General features: G+C 43.0%; 2 protein-coding genes across 2 annotated transcripts in view; one reads left to right on the forward strand and one right to left on the reverse strand.

Annotated features, from left to right (window-relative positions):
• RANBP9 (RAN binding protein 9) overlaps positions 1-15,597 on the forward strand; it is a 71,632-nt gene extending 56,035 nt beyond the window's left edge. The window contains exons 10-14 of the mRNA XM_027959166.3: positions 225-369; positions 3,271-3,395; positions 5,054-5,205; positions 12,180-12,291; positions 14,603-15,597. Of these exons, the coding sequence (XP_027814967.1) occupies positions 225-369; positions 3,271-3,395; positions 5,054-5,205; positions 12,180-12,291; positions 14,603-14,733 (665 nt within the window). The 3' untranslated portion in view covers positions 14,734-15,597. The remainder of the gene's footprint in view (positions 1-224; positions 370-3,270; positions 3,396-5,053; positions 5,206-12,179; positions 12,292-14,602) is intronic.
• A 720-nt stretch (positions 15,598-16,317) lies between these two features.
• Positions 16,318-20,538, reverse strand: NOL7 (nucleolar protein 7). The gene is made up of 8 exons (XM_004019127.6): positions 20,237-20,538; positions 20,079-20,139; positions 19,421-19,479; positions 18,007-18,038; positions 17,542-17,623; positions 17,120-17,241; positions 16,961-17,038; positions 16,318-16,499 (listed from the first exon to the last, which is right to left on the reverse strand). The coding sequence occupies exons 1-8, from the start codon at positions 20,497-20,499 to the stop codon at positions 16,423-16,425; spliced, it is 774 nt and encodes a 257-aa protein (XP_004019176.3). The 5' UTR covers positions 20,500-20,538; the 3' UTR covers positions 16,318-16,422.
• Positions 20,539-21,438: the final 900 nt, after the last annotated feature.

Genomic DNA, 21,438 nt, shown 5'->3' on the forward strand with positions numbered 1-21,438 from the left:
ATGAGATGCATAACTAAGCCTTCAATAAATGCAGGAGGAGATTACAGCTCACAATTAAGTATCCTGATGTTCTTTCGGAGAAGTTACCCACTTGTTTCCTATTTAAGTAGTCCACTGACTTTCCTGCATTATGAAAGGTTTAAGTACATCATCAGAACATGGTAGATCTGTCGCAGCCTGATTTGTTTCTGTGTTTATAAAGTGTCTTTTCTTTTTCTCCCCAGGTTTTGAAAGCTGTAGTAACGGTGTGATATCTAACAAAGCGCATCAGGCGTACTGCCACAGTAAGCACCAGCTGTGTGGTCTGAATGTACCAGAGCTGAACAGCATCAACACGTCCAGGTCGCAGCAGGCCAGCAGCTTCACCAGGTAACGAGGCCCCCAGCACCGGCATCACTGTGAGCAACCTCCGTTATGGGTGGCATCGTCTGAAATAGTTTGGGAAAATGGAGTTAGGTGGCCGCTGTGGGGGTCTGCGAGAATGAAAGGGTGAGGAGTCAGTTCCCCAGTGGCGTCCCGTCCTCTTCCTCTGCACCCCTCTCCCTCTGGAGGGTGACGAGGGCGGATCCAGGCTCTCTATTGCCTTCCTGCCACCGCAGACCCCTACGGTGGCCACAGAAATGCCATTTGTTAATGTTTCCAAGTTAAGTCACTGTAGTGTATTTAAGCTCTGGAGTTGACACATGATACATATGCAACTATTTTTTTCTCAAGTATTTTTTCTCTGTGTGTGGGTTCTTCAGTGTGATAAGTGTTTCCTGAGTTACAAATAACTAACTTTACGAAAAATATTTGTTGATGAGAACCTACCTTTAATTTGAACAGCTTGCATAAAGCATATAATTAAGTCATTTAGTAAACATACAGCGCAAGGAGGGGATTGGAGACTTGCTGGGTGTCAGACACTGTGCTGCTAGTGTGGTCTCCACTCGAATAGCTTTGAGAGGAGAGGTGGTCCCGCCATGGTGCTCTGACATGCTCAAGTTTCTATTCATGAAACCTAAAGGTTCGTGAAATACAACCATTTGAATTAAATGCTAGTGTGTGAGGGCAAGTTCTTATGGATTTTTATCAATTTGATTGATGTTGGTTTGGTCTTAGAACATGAATTGATGGGTCACACTGCATTTTGGGGGAATATGCATCAGTGCAAAATTCTCCCATTGAAGGAGACAGCACCTAATGTTTACAGTGACTCTCAGTGTAAATATGCTCCTGGAGAAGTGCATGTAAAAACTCTGTATTTAGCAATTTGGAGATTAATCAGAATTTCCAGGTTATCTATTATAAATGACAAATATGTACTGAAATAATGGCATTATGTGGTACAGCTGTGAAATCCACAAAAATGATCCAAAAACAGCAGCAGGAAAAGGGATTGTCTTGCTGGGGAGGTCAGGGTAGGCAGTGGAGATGACACACTGAAATTTGAAATTAGAATATCATAATAAAAATTTTGTATGGCGATGTAAACAAGCCTTTAGTGCATCATCATACTTTATAGTGTTTATTAATGGTACTTTATGATTATTAGATGGTTCTACCATAGTTTGAAGGTAGGATTGCAGTTACTTTGTTGAGTTTTTCACTTCAATATTATGCTCATGGCAGGAAGTTGCTAAAGAGACCTGTAATTACCTGAGTTGAGGGAAGCAAGCTGAACGGAAGGGGTTGATGACACAGCATCCTCTTTTGTGTGCAGCATAGAAGAAAGTAAGCTCTTAAACGGCCTTAAACTGTTAAGCAGTAACAGTGATTTTCTAGTTGGTAATGGCTTTCCTTGTGCCAGTGTGGTGAAGTAGGCAAAGATGGTATTAACCAACCACGAAAACCATTTTACAGATGTAGAGCTGAGTACCAGAGAAGCAAGTGGCTTTTTTAAAAAGGTGAATAATTAGTAACTAGTAAGTTGCAGAACGGTGACTACTTCCCAGGATGTCTGACCTCTAGACTCGCGCCTTCTCCCTTAGACTCCCCATGAGAAATGCTCTTCTCCCCGCCACCTTCTCCTCCATCCCAGATTCTGCTCAAGCTGTAGAATTCCACTTCGGTTGTTAACCTTTTCCAGGATGATTTCTTACCAATTCTCACATTTCATGAAGATGCTACACAAGCTTTTCTAACTGGCAGAGATGTGCTGGGGCCACGCCCTGTGCTTCTAGGTCTCTGCGTGTCCGTGTGCCCTGATGGTCTTACGGACAGAGGGTGTATGCACCCGCTCACCCAGGCTGGAAACCCGTGGTTGCCTTTGCTGGCACTGTGCACAAAGTGCTTTCTGCTTCTCTGCATTCGATGTTGTTGTTGTTGTTTTACTACAAATGAATATGCATTGCTTTTTTAATGAGAAACGATCATTTTTATTTACATAAATATTTTCTAAAGTTTCATCAAGTGTTTCCTTCTGGACTGTATAATCATTACCTAGATCTTCATAGGAGAAATCTGGAAGGTTAGATATTGTTGCTCGGGGTGTGGATGGAATGAAGGGCAAACGTTGGCAACCTCAGCGTGGCCACTTAGAGCTGTTGGCACATGCTGTTCATCCAGTCAGTGTGAAATGGGCGAGTTGGAAACGCCTTAGGGATCCGAAATAGCGTTTCAGAAATTAAGACTCTGCAGTATATTTAGAATCTTCAGCCAGTAAGAAAGCCTGTCAGAGAAAAGTAGTGTTGGGTTCTGAAAAGGGCTGAGGGGATGCGACTGAGTAGTCGTTTTTCATGGCATCACTTAATACCTTTGAGAAAGAGTATAATTCTGAGTAGTAAGGACAAAGGTCCAAACGCCAAGACTGTTCAGAGAAAAAGTAGTCTAGAAGCAAGCTGAGTATGAGGGCAGGGAAAGAGGCGAAATGAGGTGGGTGCCTGGAGCAGTTTGTTTTGTCAGGGAGGTTTTACCCTTACATGCTTAGGGCGGGGGGGTGGTATTTTAGGGCAGGAGTTGATTAAATGAAGTGCAGATCTAATTTTGAAAGTTAATGGGAAATATGTGCTGAAAAATGATTTCTCCATAGTGATAGGAAGTCTTAAAGCCACTACATATTAGTACATGTATCTTTTTCCTTCCTTATCTCCAGGACAACAAGTTCGTTAAAAGTTAGCTACATCTTTGGCTTTGAATACATTCAAGATTTAACTGAATACCTTTTTTCCAGATTGCTGTTGCCTTATGAAGTCAGTTTTATAAGTAGGCTCTGTAGTCGAGTACTGATTGATATTACACTAAGCTGCACCTGTGCTGTCTCTAAAATCAGGTTTGTTTTTTCATTTCCAGTAATGATGTAGACATGATGGAAGCAGATCACCACTCCAATGGAGTTGGAGAAGCTTCGTCCAATGGCTTCCTAAACGGTAGCTCTAAACATGACCACGAAATGGAGGACTGTGACACCGAAATGGGTCTGCAGTGATATTTCTTACATTTTTAATAAAAACTGATGACTACAAGGTTATGTTTTTACTTGTACTGATTCACAGCTGATGAACATAAATCAAATTTAAAGATGTGTGTGCCATTGGATTTGATAGTAACATATTTTAGAAGTCTCTGAGTGGCTTGCTAGAGAGAGTAGAGCTTAATTTTTTAGCATCTTGTGGAGTTTTCTTTGCTGAACTGTTTCTGCACAACTGCAGCGCTTTCAGTCATGCAGCAGTGCCAACTTACTAGTGTTCACTATCCTTTGAAAGGATTGGTAAGGCTGGAGATACAAAAAGTTTGTGTACCTATTTCAATATAGCCAATATAGATAGGCCCCATGGGCAGAGATGATTTTATAAATTCTAATCAGATTTTCTTTAATTCATTTAACCTGAATATATGTGACTGTTCATAGTTCAGTGCCTGGCAGGTAGTAGGTGCCTGTTTAGACACCCTCCCTTGGTTCCTTCCCCCTCAAAATTATGTGGCTGAAAAATGTATTAGCATGCATAATTTTACTTTGTGGACAACTTGTATAGTAAATTGTGCCATAAAGTTAAACAAGCAGCAAACTTTCCCATCAGTTGGAGAGTGAAAATTACTGAAGCATATAAATTTTTATTTGATTTTATAATATTTTGATATTAAAGGGAATTTATTAAAATTGCTAGAAACTATTTTATAAATGCAAACTTAATATTACTTACACAACCACCTTCTTATTTAGGATCATGTTTTCCAATGTATAATTCACTCTGTCAAGCAAGGAGTATGACTGAAAGGCAGCCTAGTTTTACGCTATCAAATATTAGCAAGCAGCCTCAATATTCCAAGAATAATTTGTGCCTAGGGATAAAGAGCAGGAGTTCTAGAGCCGGATCACCTGGATTTGAATTCTGCAACTGCCACTTACTAGCTGTGTAACCTTGGGTGAATTACTTAGGAGCTCTTTGCCTCAGTTTCTTCATCTGTAAAATGGGTATAATGATAACTGCCTGTAAGTGCTTCATAAACATTAACTGTTACCGTCATGATTGGTGATTTATATATTGTTAACTAGTGATGTATACTTTTTGCATTGTTGATCAGTGATTATTGTCAGTCAAGATATATAAACTGTAAATTTTTTTCCTAAAAGTAGTGTAATTAACCCTTTTGATTAGGTGTGGTATTTATTTATTTATTTATTTACATGTTTTTATTGGAGTCATTTAGACTATCTTACCTTCTAACTGTTCTATGTCAGTTAAAGTAGCCTGGGAAGTAGTTACTTTTTCCTTTTCTTCTTCTTCTTTTTTTTTTTTTTTTGCAGTGTTACTATATTTTTAGAAAATTGTGCTTAATTTTTCATAACATTTTCCTTGAGACATGTACATCATAACACTGAAAGCTTGTCACCTGACTTTCAACTCCAAGCTAGATAGATATTGGATCCTAGACTCATGAGCCCTAGAGAAAGTATTCCTTGTAGCTACAAGGTTCCATATTATAATAAATTAAAAAGAAACCACATATTTAGGTAAAATATTAGGAAGTAGTTACTAAATGAAATGTCCAAAATGTTGTAAGCAATGTACGTTTGTTTCTCCATTGTATCCCAACTGTACGGTAGTAAAATACCTGCTTGTTTTGCTTACAGAAGTTGATTCAAGCCAGTTAAGGCGCCAGTTGTGTGGAGGAAGTCAAGCTGCCATAGAAAGAATGATTCACTTTGGAAGAGAGCTGCAAGCGATGAGTGAACAGCTAAGGAGAGAATGTGGCAAGAACACAGCAAATAAAAAAATGTTGAAGGTAAATTTATTTTCCCTTGAAAAATTATAAATGTGCGGATGAAACTAGAACGTCGTTTTGTAAAACGCTGAGCAGTACTGGAGTTCGTGTTGGGAAACCTGGACACGAGCTCCTCCCTGGCTTCCTGCCCAGTCGAGGATGAAAACGTGCGACGGGGTGAGGCAGCCAGGCTCTGCTGGAGAAAGCGCTGGATTTCAGTAAAACACGTAGGTTAGCCCCCCAGTTCTGCACTTCCCAGTGTCGTGTGCCTCTTACCAACTTGCTTTCTTAGTTTTATTTTCTCAGCTACAAAATTGGCAGAGTCATTAGGAGAAATGTGAGTATGCTGATCAAACTATAAATGTGGGATACTTTGATTTTAGTAAACATTGCTTAGGGTTGCAGCCAACTGAATGTGCGATATGTGGCCTTTATTTTGATGGTGGTCGGCGAAGGGTTGGGTCATCTTCCACAGAAGAGTGAAGACATGTTCTCAGGTCTCCTCTGGATTGATGCCTGTGCCGGGTGGTGATAACGGGCAGAATGGAAACACTTCAGTTAGTTGGCCGCAGCTCTGTGTAGCAGCTGAAGATGGAGTTTTGGCTCCCTTAACTCAGCACTGCAGTCAGCTAGGGATGGGCTTTGTTTTCGTAGTCACAGAAGTCCCACCAGTCCTGTAGGCCTGTGAAACAGGAACCTAGCCATTGTGCTGGTGTGCTTTGGTTTGTTTGCCTGCATCAGGTTGGGCTCGGTGTCAGGTTGTTAAAACATTTTCTTCTCAGTGTTTTGAAATAAGTCCAGAAGTGAGGGAGAAATGGCACGTAGTGGCCTTGACACTGAGACTTTGGGTACTGAAGGAGAGGGCGAGCCTCAGGACTCCCAACACCCCTTCCTGAGCTGAACTGAGAGAGGGCCAGTGAGCAGCAGCGACTAGCACTAACTACGTGTAAAATCGGGGGGAAATAACCGCCCCAGCTACCTGCACTGAGAGCTTTAGTACAGCCCCTGAGTAGGCAGAATGTACCTGTCTAAGAACGTTCAAGAAGCCACTTTGACACTTCCAGATAAAAAGGCACGCATAACTGGATTTTTCCAGATTGCAAATGTTCATCATTCTATCAGGTTGGTGCAAAAGTAATTGGAGTTTTTCATTGTTGAACTTTGCCATATAATATTGGAATACATTCTTAAATAACTGTGGTTATGTTATACATCATTTTAATGCGCATTTCTCAGTTTGGTTTTTTTGCTGATGACTTATAGACTATAGAAATGTTAGATAAAAGGAAAATTCGAGTAATTTTTTTCTTTGAGTTCAAAATGGGTCGTAAAGCAGTGGAGGCAGCTTGCAAAACCAACAGCCGCATTTGCCCAGGAACTGCTAACCAACACACAGTGCAGTGGCGGTTCAAGAAGCCTTGCAAAGATGACAGCAGCCTTGAAGGTGAGGAGTACAGTGGGCCACTGGAAGTTGACAACGACCAGTTGAGAGCCATCACTGAAGCTGTTCCTCTTAAACTACATGAGAAGTTGCCAAAGAACTCGGCGTTGATCATTCTGTGTTCATTTGGCATATGAAGCAGATTGGAAAGGTGAAAAAGCTTGAAAAGCAGGTGCCTCTTGAGCTGACCGATAATCAAAAAAATTGTCATTTTGAACTGTCATCTTCTCTTACTGTACTAAACAACAACGAACCATTTCTCGATCAAATTGTGACATGTGACAAAAAGTGGATTTTATATAGACAGCTGGTGACAACCAGTTCAGTGCTTGGACCAAGAAGAAGCTCCAAAGCACTTCCGAAAGCCAACTTGCCCCAAATAAAGGTCCTGGTCACTGTTTGGTGATTGCTGCCCATCTGATCCACTGCAGCTTTCTGAGTCCTGGTGAAACTGTTACACCTGAGAAGTATGCTCAGCAAATCAATGAGATGCACCAAAAACTGCCACGCCTGCAGCTGACATTGGTCAGCAGAATGGGCCCAGTTCTTCTCTGTGACAAGGCCTGACCACGTTGCACAGCTTACACTTCAAAAGTTGAACAAGTTTGGATACAAAGTTTTGCCTCATCTGCCATATTCACCTGACCTCTTGCCAGCCAGCTGCCGCATCAAGCACCACAACAACTTTTTGCAGGGAAAATGCTTCCACAACCAGCAGGAGGCAGAAAATGCTTTCCAAGAATTAGTCGAATCCCAAAGCATGGATTTTTATGCTACAGGAATAAACAGGCTTAATTCTTGATGGCAAAAATGTGTTGATTGTAATGGTTCCTGTTTTGATTAATAAAGATGTGTTTGAGCCTCGTTATAATGATTTAAAATACACCATCTGAACCAGCAGTTACTTTTGTATCAACCTAATACAACTTTGTAAAATCTTTTCAGCTATCAACAGTGCTAAGAAACTTACTTCTCAGTCTTTATTATTACTTCATGTTTCCAGAGCTATCCATCTGGGAAACTTCCTTACTAGGTACTGGGTTGTTTTAGGGCAGTGGTTCTCATCCTTTTTGGTATCTAAACCCTTTGAAACCGATTAAAGATTCCCAAAGGGCTTTTGTTTGTATGAGTTATATTTATTGATTTTTCTCTACTAGAAGTTAATACTAAAATTATTGATTCACTTTAACAAATCGTTACATGGGTATTTTTCATAAAAGTGTTACTTAATCTTTCTAAAATAAAACAATGAGAAGAGAGTGGCATTGCTTTACATTTTTGTAAATCTCTTTAATGCCAGGTTTAATAAAAGGAAAGCTGGATTCTCGTCCCTGCTTCTGCATTCAGTCTTTCATGAACTCTAACACATCATGTCGCTTCTGGAAAGCCCCACTGGGAGAGCTGTGAGGGGATAGGAGTGAGAAAAGAGCCAGGACTATCTCAATTTAGTATCATGAAAATAGTTTGGACCTCACAAGAACCCATGAAAGGGTCTTGGACCCCAGTTGTCCCTGGAGAGAACTGATGTTTTAGGAGATATTTTGGAGATAGGGAATGTTTTTTTAAAAAGAACTCGTAGACCGTTTTACACTAGATCATGTGTTTTCTTGTTAAAACTTTATGCTAATTGAGTATCATTTTATGTAGTCCCTTTGAAAATTTAACATTTCACTCCGTGGCTTATTCTATGATTGTGATTTGTGTGAAGCACAGAAAAGGGCATTACATGGCCTGTTCTCAGAGATACTCCTGGATTATATGTTGAATGAAGTGAAGAGGTAATTTATCATCTAAGGAACGCGGATGGCTTTGATTTTGCACCTCTGACCTTTGTGCAGGTGCTGACTACTGTCTCAGCGTTCTGAGCTGCTTCTCACCCTCCCCAGGCTTAATTTCCTCCCAGGTAGATCCAAGTGACTGGCCCAGGGGTGTCTCAGCACCTGGGCGACAGTGCTGGGGGATTTGTGTTGGAGGGGGACACAGAGAGGACTTTGGTTTGCCTTGGTTAAGAAGGATTAGAAATTAGTGCTTTTTTTAATTCTTCACTTCAGGTCATGGGTAGCTGAAGTGGGTTTTTTTATCTTTTTTTTTTTTTTTAATTTGCACAAGCTTCTGAAGCATATATACGTATGTAGAGAGAGACGGAATTAGTAAAAGCTGAGGTGAGGTTTACCTAAGTGATCATAGGGCGCCTGGGTGTTCTGCTTCTCCTCAGTCATGGAGTAGCAGGCACACGGCGGACCCCTGGAGTAGCCACCCCGCTGGGCTGAAAACGGGTTGGGGGTCCCTGCTGCACCCGAGCTCGCTTGACCTTTTTCTCATTTTCTCAGTCCTTTCCTGTCTTCCTATTGTCTGTGTTTTTCTTGCTTACCTGCCTGAGTCCGCCAGTGGCTCCCGAGAGAGCGCCCTAAATTGTTCAACAGCTGTGTACTGAACCTTGCAGAGCGGAGGGTCAAGCTGGAGGGCTGGGTGGGTCAGGTTAGAATACGCAGCCCCAGTCTGCAAGTGGCTCTTAATCAAGTAACTGAAGCAGAAATTGAATCATTTAGGCGCATCCTGCTTAGAAACTGCTACTGATTTTAAGCCAAATATAAGTATGGTTTGAGAATCCTACCTAAATGTCATATTTCCCTCAGAAATTATTTCCACTGAGGTAAATTTTTTCTAAAATAAAAAGTAACCCATAATACCACGATCTCTTACAGGTATTTTCAGTGTTCTGTCTTAAACGCATGGGCATATCTTAATATTTCATCTGGTTGGTAATTGCGGTTATCCTGTTTTGTGTTGTCCTTGCTGCCATAAAAATGTATTTCCAGCTCCCAGGTGGTGCTAGTGGTAAAGACCCAGGCTGCCAGTGCAGGAGTCACGGGTTCAGTCCTGGGGTCAGGGAGAGGCCCTGGAGGAGGGCATGGCAACCCACTCCAGTCCTCTTGCCTGGAGACTCCCAGGGACAGGGGAGCCTGGCGGGCTACAGCCCTTGGGGCCCCAGAGAGTGGGGACACGGCTGAGTGACTAACAGCTCCTATAGCTGCACTGGAAAAAATGGGAGTTTTCTAGGGTGTTTCAGGATCTAAGCTCATACTCATGGCTCCCACCATCCAGGGCTTTTCTCTCCTCTCAGCCTGTGTCTCCGGCTGCTGCTTGTGACACAGTACACTGTTAGCAAGCAGTACCCGGCGCGCCACTGCTCACACATCTGCCTTCCTCCCAGGACTGTGAGTCCTTGCAACAGTGACAAGGCCCTAGTGATCCCCGTCTTCGTCCAATAAATACTTGTTCAATCGTACTGAAAATACTGGGCCAAGATCTTAGACTTTTTTGCTTGTAATATTTAGATTGGTAATTGAAAGAAACTGTTTTTACTAAAAGAAGTACAGAAGTACTAGCTGTGGTGGTAACCTCTCACGGCCTCAGTTTGCTTCTAAGATGGGCATAAACATCTGGCTCCTAAGGTTATTGTGAGGATTAAATAAGATGATTCACGTTAGCCCTTGAAACACTTCCTTGCACAGTGTTAGCGCACAATAAGTTACTACCATCACGATCTTTTTCTGTTAATATTTTAAATACCAGGAGGTGTAGACAGAATGGTCTTGATGGGAGATTTGGAACTGCAGCATCCCACCTTTCGGGGAGCAAGTCAGGATGTAGATTCAGGAGCATAGTCTTGTGCTTAAAGCTTTATGTAGCGATTATTCCTTGGACAGATTTTTCAGTCTTTTAAAATTTATCTGCACTATAGGGATCACAAAGACTTAGACACAACTGAGCAACTGAACGGAGCTGAAGTGCGCTACAGGGGTGGCACGTCAGGAGATGGACGTGGGTGAATTAAGTCTTGAGCAAAGCTCAGTCCTTAGAAATAGTGATTGATCAGTTAGCTTAACAGGATATTAGTACTTTCTCCATGAATAAATTTGGATTGGGAGAGAACCAGAATCTACTAGCTTTGTGGGATGCAAAAGATATCTTCAGTACTGTTAAGCAGGTCTTGCAATCAACAGGTGTATGAGCCTTTTTTTTTCACCCCTTTGTATCCAGCATCTTGAGGACTGCAGGGGAACAATAGTATAAGTTGTTCAAAGAACTTTCATTAATAGGTGGGGCAAGAGGTCTAATGTGAATGAAATGCTAAGCCGTGTAGGACAGTGGATGGGGGAGCCTAATGTATTCCTGTTGTCAACCCCAGACTGCACAGCTCTGCTTAATGGGCAGCTCTTCTCTAGTCGCCACAACACAGAGGCCAATTCAGATGAGAAAGGGCAAGGTCAAACTTGACCAGGAAGCCTTTTCCCACTAGCAAGATGACTCAAGGGATGCTGGAGCAGTTTACCTGGGAAGATAGTATTCTTCAGGAATGTGTCTTCCACATTTCAGTGACTGGCATTCTGAGTGTTGTTACTGAATTCACTGATTTCGTTCCCTCAGCACTTCTCCACGTACCCCATGTGAACTAGGAAGGTGTCCTATGTCTAACTGTCTATATCTGCATCATCATATTATTCTGGATTGGGGTGTTGATTTCTGGCAAAACAGTAATTTATCATTCATTGAAAGATTAGCGTGAACTGACATGGCTAATTTCTTTAGCTCATTGAGTCCTCATAAACTGAAATAGGACCTCTTATAATCCCTGTGATGTTGGGGGAAGAGGGGTTGCGCTCAGTCGTGTCTGACTCTTTGCAACTCCATGGACTGTATCCCTCCAGGCTCCTCTGTCCTTGGAATTATCCCAGCAAGTATACACGTTGCCATTTCCTCCTCTAGGGGATCTTCCTGACCCAGGGATTGAACCTGCAGCTTCTGTGGCTCCTGCGCTGGCAAGCAGATTCTTTACCACTGAGCCACCTGGGAAGCCCAATCCCCATTATACAGATGATGAAACTGATACTTAGGAAGGTTGTTCTTGCCAAAGGCTACACTGGTGATGCAGCTCCACTTGAGGCCAACGTCTGAAACCGTCGTAGTTCCATCCGTAGTTCTATCCTCCCACAGAAAGACAAGAGCCATCACCTGAAAAGAATGCTGGATGTCAGTTGCTTCAGGAGGGGCAGTCTGAAGGTGGTTGGGACGCCTGAGTGTTCTTGAAGGGGAGCTAGTTGTTTTGATCGCTGAGTTTGAGAAGACGTCCAGTAAGATGTGTCCAGTTTCCCCCATCTATTTTTTTAAAAAAATATATGGCAGGTCATATCCGTTTAATGTCACATTGCTGTCAGTGGTCATTAATTATAGAGCATCTGAATGTTTTGTCTTTAACTTAAACAGTAGTAGCCCATTCCACAAGAATGAGTTTTTTCCATTTTATTTCTGTTCTGTATGTTTTGTAGGTATAAGTGGTGGATGGTGAAAATGGCTGTTTGTAAAAAATAGGAAAACAGATTAGACTTTGCTGCATAATCTAGTTGTTAAAAAACAGTCTCAGATCACAGGGGTAAATGAGTTGAAGTGTTAATTCAGTGCCTTAAGGTTGTATTTTACCTGTCTCTCAAGTTGAAGCCATAGTGAGCAGACACTGAACTATCTGACTTAATCAAATTGCTGTTTTCAACAGGATGCATTCAGTTTACTAGCCTATTCAGATCCTTGGAACAGCCCAGTTGGAAATCAGCTTGACCCAATTCAGAGAGAACCTGTGTGCTCAGCTCTTAACAGTGCAATATTAGGTAAGTGAAGCCAGAAAGCACAGCTTCAACTAGTCTCTTGAGTATTTGAGACAGTATTTGTGCTGGCATTTATCCTTTGGTAAAATCTTGAGGAAAATGTTTCCTACATTAAAAAAAAAAATTACCTCACAGTATAGAAAAATTCCTATTATCTCAGTCCCCGATTAAATGGATTCCAATGGAATAAAAACAGTACATTGGGGTATATCTTGTGATACAAGAAAACAAGTCTGGAAAACAAGTGTCTGTGTGAATGTAGACACAGCATTCCTGGCCTGAATCACTCGGGGCCTCCAGGGGGCTCTTCAGTGCTGTCAGCCCCAGCTCTTGGAGACGCAGGCTGTTTGCATTAAAGATTTAACTACATGCCCTTAGCAAGTGAAAAAGGGTGTGTGGGGGGTGGCAGCAGTATGTAGGCTTAGCCAGGGGGAGCCCAAAGTGGGAAACGGGACTTGCTGTCCCAACTGGTAGCCATTCCTTGGGAGCAGAGTGCGGTGCTTATAAACTGAACAGATGCTCTTTAAATGAATTCAGTAACTGCACGTTTTATGCATTTATATATGAACTACATGCTGCTGCTGCTGCTGAGTCGCTTCAGTCGTGTCCGACTCTGTGCGACCCCATAGACGGCAGCCCACCAGGCTCCCCCGTCCCTGGGATTCTCCAGGCAGGAACACTGGAGTGGGTTGCCATTTCCTTCTCCAATGCATGAAAATGAAAAGTGAAAGTGAAGTCGCTCAGTTGTATCCAACTCTTAAGTGACCCCATGGACTGCAGCCCACCAGGCTCCTCCGTCCATAGGATTTTCCAGGCAAGAGTACTGGAGTGGGGTGTCATTGCCTTCTCCAGTATAAACTACATAGGGTTGATTATTTACATAAAATGACATTTTAATACCTGGGCATTTTTTTTCAAAGGGAATTTGGATGAGTGACTTTTCACCTTCCATTTTAGAATGTAATTCCTCAAGAAAAATGGGAGCTACCAGTTTAAAGTCTGTTGTGTGCTGTTTGGCCATTAGGCTTGGGAGCTTTGAGGAACATGTGAGACACTCTTAGATGAGGGCCGTGCACAGTGTCAGTGTGCAGGCAGGAGACTGGAGCCAAAGCCAGGGGAGCAATTTAGAGTTCTGACATTGGGGCCTTACTTCTTTTCTCTGATAAAGTTCATTATTAATTAATTGTGTTGTGGCTTAATAGTGAAGTTTGGGCATAGGAATTGGTATTGTTATAATTTTCTCACATTTAGGATTTGTATATAATGATGTGAACTTTGGTTAATATGTTGCTTTGGTTATTCAAAATTAATTTAGTTCTACTGATAAAAAATAAGTATACTCAGTAGCAGTGCTAGAATTGTAGGGCAAATTATAGTTTACTGTAACTGTCTTTTTGAAATGACTACATTATAGGTAATCATGAAGTCCTAATTGCTTTCTATCTGGGTAACGCTCAGATTCAGAATTTTTGAAGAAAAGTGACCAGTTTTCATGTGACAGTTAAGAATCTTATGTTCTCCAGGGGAATTAAAATTTCAAGTAGTCAATTGCTTAGGACCACTATCCAGGAGATATATATATAGTCTTACATATTGTGCCCTAAATTATGTAGTTCAACTACAAATAGTGCTTAAATTCATTAACTATATGTAGTTCCTGCAAAAGGAATGACCAGACTTACACTGCTGGGGGGGGGGGGTGCGTATTTGTATACTGTGCTGTGTTGTAGAGCTTCACGTCTCAATGGGGCTTCAAGTTACATTACTGTATGTGAGGCCTGCAAGTTTTGTATTCCAAAAAAGTCTAAAGGACAGTTATAATTGATGTGCCTCCCTTGGCCAAAGTAAAAGTGTAACAATGTGCTTACCAACCCAAATAGCATTCACCACTGTGCCCTGGAGAGGAGTAGGTGGCCTCTGTTGGGCCGTATCCCCAGAAAGATGAAGAATCCATCAGTAAAACTTTACTGAACGCCTGGTGCCTTTTTTTCTGGTAATGTCAACATTAGATAAACATTAGTTAAGAAATTACATCATTCCCATCATAGTAAATATGGAAGTAAATTTTTTGAATATCTAACAGTCTTAGTTCTGCAAGAATTTACTACTACTTGAAAACCCAGTGACCATATAGTACCTTGTCAAAGTAATGTCCAAGGTATTGTTTGCTTAAAAACCACCTTTGCTACTTAGCTTGTTAAGTGCAGTACAGGCATTGGTAATTTTGTAAGCAATGCAGTGTTTTCCTGATTGAGAGATGCTGTTTAAAATGTCTTGCTAATTGGCGTTTCCACTTTTAATCATTTTTCCACAGAAACCCACAATCTGCCAAAGCAACCTCCACTCGCCCTAGCCATGGGACAGGCCACCCAGTGTCTGGGACTGATGGCTCGATCAGGAATCGGATCCTGTGCTTTTGCCACAGTGGACGACTACCTACATTAGCTATGCATTTTCGGAGCTCACACTTACATTGCGGCATATAGACGACATGGAAGTAGACCAGCTCTGCTGATCTGAAACTTAGATTTTTTTAATTATGTACTGGGGACAGGTTTTTGTCGCTTTACATTGCTTCCTAGTTTACAGCATGATGCAAATGATTTTCTAACTTAGTGTTAGGAGCAATTATTTTCCATCTTTAGCCTCTTAGTTGTCTAAGAGTTGAATATTACTGAATTCCAGACATTCAAATTGATCATCACAAATCCTCTAAAACAATTACCTAAAAGAAACCAAAAAGTCCTGCCTTCGTTGTTGGGGGGAGAGAGGGGGGAAGGAAACGGAACAAGTTGTGTTTGTGTTAGCATGTGGGTGATGTAAACTTCAAATTGGGAGGTATTCTGACCCCCGCTCCCATATAAGCATTCAATCAGTGTAACTTGCAAAATGCATAAACATCTGACAGTTTGAATTTATAGTGTTGATGGAAGAAATCATTTTTAATGTGTACTGTAAAACTTGAAATACTCAGGAGCTGAGTGAATATGTTTGTTGCTACTTACAATCCCGACCTGTTAGTCCCAGTAGTTTTGTTTTAACATGGTCTTTCTCAACTTTGTTTCCTGTTTAACTACAGATGACTTCTGTTGTAGACTCACAAGTTGAACTGTTGTATTATAACAGTATTACATGTCAACAGTGTGGTTATGACCTTTATTTATATAAAAACCAAATATTTAGTCAATTTACTGTGTCTTAATTTAATCTTTGTACACCTTCCATTTTTAAGTGCTTAAAATGAGTACTATATTGCAATAAAAATGTAGTGATATAATTAACCAGCCATTAAAAATTTACTTCTACAGATACCAGAGTGTCAGTTGAATTTATACATTAGGTACCTGCATACTTATGATTAATATAAAGTTAGAACAAGTAAAGTTAGAACAAGTTAGAATGAGTGGTTGCTACTATAAATCTGAGCTCTGCAACCCAAGACTGCCTTGCATTTACTGGCCTCCCTGGATCAGGGCCAAACCTGATGCTATAGATGATGCAGAAAGCAGGGAGTCGATCTTATTTTCATGATCATCATATGGTGTGTGACTTGCCAGTTTTAAAGCAAACCCCCAAACTGGTTAAAAGTAAAATATAAACAAGCTCTTCAACAGAATGACCATATCCTTTGGTTTGGCAAAGGTGTCTGTTGGCTGTACACTGAGTCTTAAACCTTCTTTTAAAAGAACAATTATCTACGCTTGGATACTCTTCCACATATTCTGTGAGAGTCTCATCAGTGGCACCAAAATACCTGAGACAAACACATCAGAGAGCTTCAGTTAGAGACTTTTACTGCCATACCGGGGGTGGGGGTTGGACGGACGGTAGCAGAGGTGCCCTCCTGGTGTGGGTACTGCTTGTGGTCAATAAAATGGAAAAACAGGAAAAAAAAAAGGAAAACAAGTCCTTTTAAACTGCTGCTTCCAGGATGCTCAAAGACTAGGAGGCACGGTTATACGCCAGGTGGATGAAGTGTGACTAGGTACTGCCCCTGAGAGACTTGAGATTCTTAAAATGACTCTTCAGAAGGATTTGTAAGTGATTTATTTTTTTTTTTCCCCAGAAAAATTACATTCTTTAAATAACTAAGTTCTATACATACAAAGTACTCGTTCTTCATCTAGCTTTGATTTATGTCTTAGGAGTTTTCATCTTTCTGACCATCCAACGTTTGGTAAACCTCTTGGCATTTTGTTTTCTCTGAGATCCTAGAATAAAAAGTTTTGTGCAGTTAAGAATAAATAAAATTCCCAAGAAACAATTCACAAATTTTCTACATAATTAAAAGTTGCTATATGTACACATATACTGGGCTTTCCTGGTGGCTCAATGGTAGAAGAATCTCACTGCAATGCCAGAGACATGAGTTCAATCCCTGGGTTGGGAAGATCCCCTGGTGGAGGGCATGGCAACCCACTCCAGTGTTCTTGCCTGGAGAATCCCATGGACAGAAGAGCCTGGCGAGCTACAGGCCCTGGGGTCACAAGAGGTGGACACAGCTGAGCACACATGCACAAATAAACTACACTGACCTGCTCTCTAAGCAACTTTAAAACAGTAACAGAAGCCACTTAAAAAAAGATACGTCATGAGTATCTACCAGCTCCTTAACAAGAAACATTGTTCAATATATAAAACTCAGATTCAAGAGAATAAAGCCAAATCTTACCCCAAGTATTATTCAAAAACTGGGCTGCAGCCTTTTTCATCGGTAACCTCTTGTTTTCAAGAGACAGGAACTTGTTTACTAGGAAAGAGGATTATTTGTCATTTTTTGGTTTAATTCACAGTTAGAAAAGGAAGAAAAAACAGTCTGTAAGGAAATTACCAGTAGTTCTGTTGGTTCCAGGACCATATAAACAATTCTGTATGAAGGCTTTGGCAGCTTCTTGCCTTGAATCTCTCAAATCTTGATCTTTTAGCCTTACAGCCATGTAGCTTTTATTCTGGCTGGTGATCAATACAAAAGGTAAAAATGAGGCCATACTTATTTTCAAAGTAAAGTATTTCTGTTAGTTGATTCAAATAGTGGAGAAAAATCCCCAAATCCTAATTGTGTGTAAGCACAGGTTAGATGATAAAATTACAGGGCTATTTTACAACTAACGTTTACATTTTAGTAGAGCAAATACTTTTAAATATAAATACCCAAAATTTCCCACAGAGGATCCAATCTGAAACCGCTACTAATTGAGGTATACCCCCCTCAAAGGTCACCTCTACATCCTACACACAAAGACGACTTCTTACCCAACAGTCTGTACTTTCTGCACTTTAGCTTTCTTAGAGTCACTTCCTTTTCCTCGTTCTTCATTTTTCTTTTGCAAATTAACTAAAAAATTGAGTTAATATTTCTCATTAGCATTTGTGCACAAATAAATCAAGACTGTATGCTGGAGTTTACTTTAAATAACCACTACACACCAATGAGTATGTGACAGTACAAAATAAGCTAAAATTTAAGGCTCTGTGCTCCCAGCGCAGGGGGCTTAGGTTCAGGCCCTACTGGGAGAACTAGATCCCACAGGCCAAGACTAACAGATGTGCATGCCACAACTAAGACCCGGCAGAGCCAAATAAATAATTTTTTTGAAAAAAGAAACAAGCTAAAGCCCACCAGGCCTGTTCCCATGCTCCTTCTCAGGGTCAACAACATTTGCAAATACCAGCAAATGCCCTTGACACTTAATGAGAGGTTACGTAAATAGTTCATACCTTCTTTCAACTTTCCCGGTGATTTCTTCACACTAAGGAAGAACAAGCAAAACACTGATTGGGATAGCAGACAGCAACGATGACTCAGGTTACCACAAAATTTCAGCTGGTTTTACAAATAAGATAACCCTCTTTTACTACCACCACTCTCAATTTTTACTGAGCATCCTTAAAGTCACTCCCCAATGCACTGTCAACAACTCCCAATCAACAAACTATACTAGGCTTGTAGGATCAGAATTTAAAATCTGAAAGTACATTAGCAGGCTTCCAAAGAAGCAGACTGTTGTGGTTGATGGAGTAAAAAGTATTTAAGAATTATGTAATACATTGAAACATGAAGTGAAAGGTGGTAGGCCTGTGGAGAGAGCTGAAAGGATTAACTGAACACTTCAGACACAAGAATGGAGACAAACAATGGTAGTCTCAACAAGTGTGGTCTAATGGAGAGTCAAAGGCCAGAACACAGTGAGATGTCTATACAGAAGTGGAAAAGCTAATCGGCGGGAGCAGTGATGGGGTAGAGGGAATAAGAAGGGACAGGTGACAACTTGGTTTTCAAAGATGAAAGGGACTTTGCCACCACGATGTATTCAGAAACTGAGTAACTTTGGAAAAGCTCTCCTACGGAAAAAGAACCACTGTTCTAGCAGGGCTAAGCTAAACTGAAAGCAAAAAGAGGAGACAAAGGGGAACAGGAAAAAAAATAGCAAATATTTAATCTAAATTTAGTACAGTATAGAACCTGATGCCATAGCACAGAGGAGAAAGGGGAACTTTAAACATACGGTGGATGGCAAAGCTACTAAATGAAAAGGGGAAGAAGGAGGGGAAAATTCTGTGGCTCAGATGGTAAAGCATCTGCCTACAATGCGGGAGTCCCAGGGTCGATCCCTGGGTAGGGAAGATACCCCGGAGAAGGAAATGGCAACCCACTCCAGTACTCTTGCCTGGAAAACCCCATGGAAACAGTCCACAGAGGCACAAAGAGTTGGACAGGACTGAGTGACTTCACTTTAACAAGGAGGGAGAAGTAGGTAAGGCAAGCACGGGACAAGCTGAGTTCTAGGAGCCTATGGATAATAGACTAGTACTCCACACCCCACTAAAGGATGAACTTCAAAACACTGTTTTATTCACACCATCTATCCTGCCCCTAGTACACTGACATACTGTAGGAACTCACTGAAATCAGCAACTCAGAAGCTAGAGTTACCCATGCAAACAACAAAAATAAGAAACAGCCACAGATGGAAAATAAGTGGAACATTTCCCTCCACCTGTCCCACCAAATTCACTTATCTCCTGGGTAGCTTTTTAATTTAGACTTTAAAACTTGAGTTCAGACAAATGTACCAAGACAGCATTGAAACACTGTATGTAAACAAGTAATAAAACGAGATCCACCACTTACCTAGTTTGTGAAGCTGTAGTTAACTTCTCTAGAATAGTATCTGGAAGAAGTTTTCTTTTCTTAAAGACGTTAAAAAAAAAATCATAAAAAGTAAGCAACAGGACAACACGCCCTGAAGTGCTTTTGAAGTTACCATTTTAAGGATAGCCCTACCTCTAGGCAAATAAATGATCCGAACACTGCCCTCCACTACCTGTGAGCTATGGGAAGACTGGGGCCCAAGCAACTCAGAGCCTGCTCCCACTTCACTTGGAAGACGTGAAGGCTGGAAAGGGTGCCCGGTTTATTCTAACCCTCGGGTCACGTTATACACCGAGGGCAATTCATAGTCACGTCCACCTGCGGCCAATCTCCGGAACAGCACAGCGCGAACCAAGCATCCTCTGCACAGCCCTCCGTTTACGCAGCGCTGCCTCCTCACAACGACCCAGGTTCACATAAACCACCTCCGCCGCGCGTCAGAGGTGGGTGGGTCTAGCTCTACTTCACCTCTTCCCGACCCTATTCTGAACTGGTGGACAGCGAGGAGCACTAGCACGCGGATGTTAGTGCTGTCGGAAGAGACCACCGGCGGCTGTCCTCCGCCCCGGACCCCAGCAGTTTTGAACTCTGCCCCGAGCCGGCCCGTGAAACGCCCCCCTCTTTGCAAACCTCTAACCTTCTGTTCAATGAACAGTTCCTCGCGCCGTTTCCTCTTCTCCTTCAGAAGCGCTCTGTCCCTGGAAGAGACCGCGACGAGTCAGGGTGGGCGGAAAAGAGAAGGGGGACGGTTAGGCGGCGCTTCCCGCCCCCGGCCCGGCCCCCGGGGCTCCGAACCTGCGCACCGTTTCCCGAACTCGCCGCTCCTCCTCCTTCGCTTCGGCCTGGGCGCTGGCGAAAGTCAGCTCCTCCGGGGCCTCGTCGTCGATTTCGTCGTCCCCCTCCTCGTCTTCCTCCAGCGGCTCGGCGGCCGCGCCGCTGCTGGGCTGCCCGAGCAGCAGCCCGTGCCCCGCCTCCTCTTCGGAGGCGGGTTGGCCCTCGTCCACCATCGCCGAGGCCGATGCCGGGGCGCGGGAGGCGCGCGGACGGAGCTGCACCATGACCCGAGCTGCGGGGACTCGGCGGCCGTCTTGACCTCTGACCCGGAAGCCGCACGCACACGGTGAGTGACGCAAAAGGCAGGGGCGGCCGGGGCTCTGCCGCCCTCTGCAGGTTCGGAGGCCCCACCGCGCGGTACGGAGGCGCATGCGCAGAGCCGGGATGGGGGGGGCGTGGCCTAAGGAAAGCGCCGGGAGTTCCCTTCCTCCCCGCCCGGAGCCTGCGCGCGGCGGGCCAGGGTGCCCGGTCCCCGCCCACGGTTACGAGACCCGGTGGACTTGGGGGCTTGTGTCCAGGCAGGGCCGATCCGTGCTGCTGCCTCCTTAGCGGGGATGCCGAGAGCGTTGTTGCTTGGATCCCTGAGCTCCTCGGGGCGGGCTGGTGCGGGTCACGCCGCCCGATGCCCAAGAACCCAGGGACCTCGAGCCCCGGTCGCCCTGTCGCCGCCTCTTCCCGCTCAGAGAGACTCTCAGTTCAGTTCAGTCGCTCAGTCGTGTCCGACTCTGCGACCCCATGGACCGCAGCATGCCAGGCCTCCCTGTCCATCACCAACTCCTGGAGTTTACTCAAACTCATGTCCATCGAGTTGGTGATGCCATCTAACCATCTCATCCTCTGTCGTCCCCTTCTCCTCCGGCCTTCAGTCTTTCCCAGCATCAGGGTCTCTTCCAGGGAGTCAGTTCTTCGGATCAGGTGGCCAAAGTATTGAAGTTTCCGCTTCAGCATCAGTCCTTAATGAACACCCAGGACTGATCTCCTTTAGGATGGACTGGTTAGATTTCCTTGCAGTCCAAGGGACTCTCAGGTGTCTTCTCCAACACCACAGTTTAAAAGCATCAATTCTTCAGCGCTCAGCTTTCTTTATGGTCCAACTCTTTCATCCATACACGACCCAGAGAGCCGCTGGGTCGATCTAAATCAGTATATAGATTCGGCCTCCT

Source organism: Ovis aries, chromosome 20, assembly GCF_016772045.2.
Source record: "Ovis aries strain OAR_USU_Benz2616 breed Rambouillet chromosome 20, ARS-UI_Ramb_v3.0, whole genome shotgun sequence".
NCBI lineage: Eukaryota > Metazoa > Chordata > Mammalia > Artiodactyla > Bovidae > Ovis > Ovis aries.

Coding starts and splice junctions, on each gene's coding strand:
- NOL7 (XM_004019127.6), bottom strand. CDS start 20,499: ATGGTGCAGCTCCGTCCGCGCGCCTCCCGCGCCCCGGCATCGGCCTCG. Junction 18,039..19,420: donor ACTACAGCTTCACAAACTAG/GTAAGTGGTGGA, acceptor GTTCTTCCTTAG/TGTGAAGAAATCACCGGGAA. Junction 16,500..16,960: donor GTTTTTGAATAATACTTGGG/GTAAGATTTGGC, acceptor TTTTTATTCTAG/GATCTCAGAGAAAACAAAAT.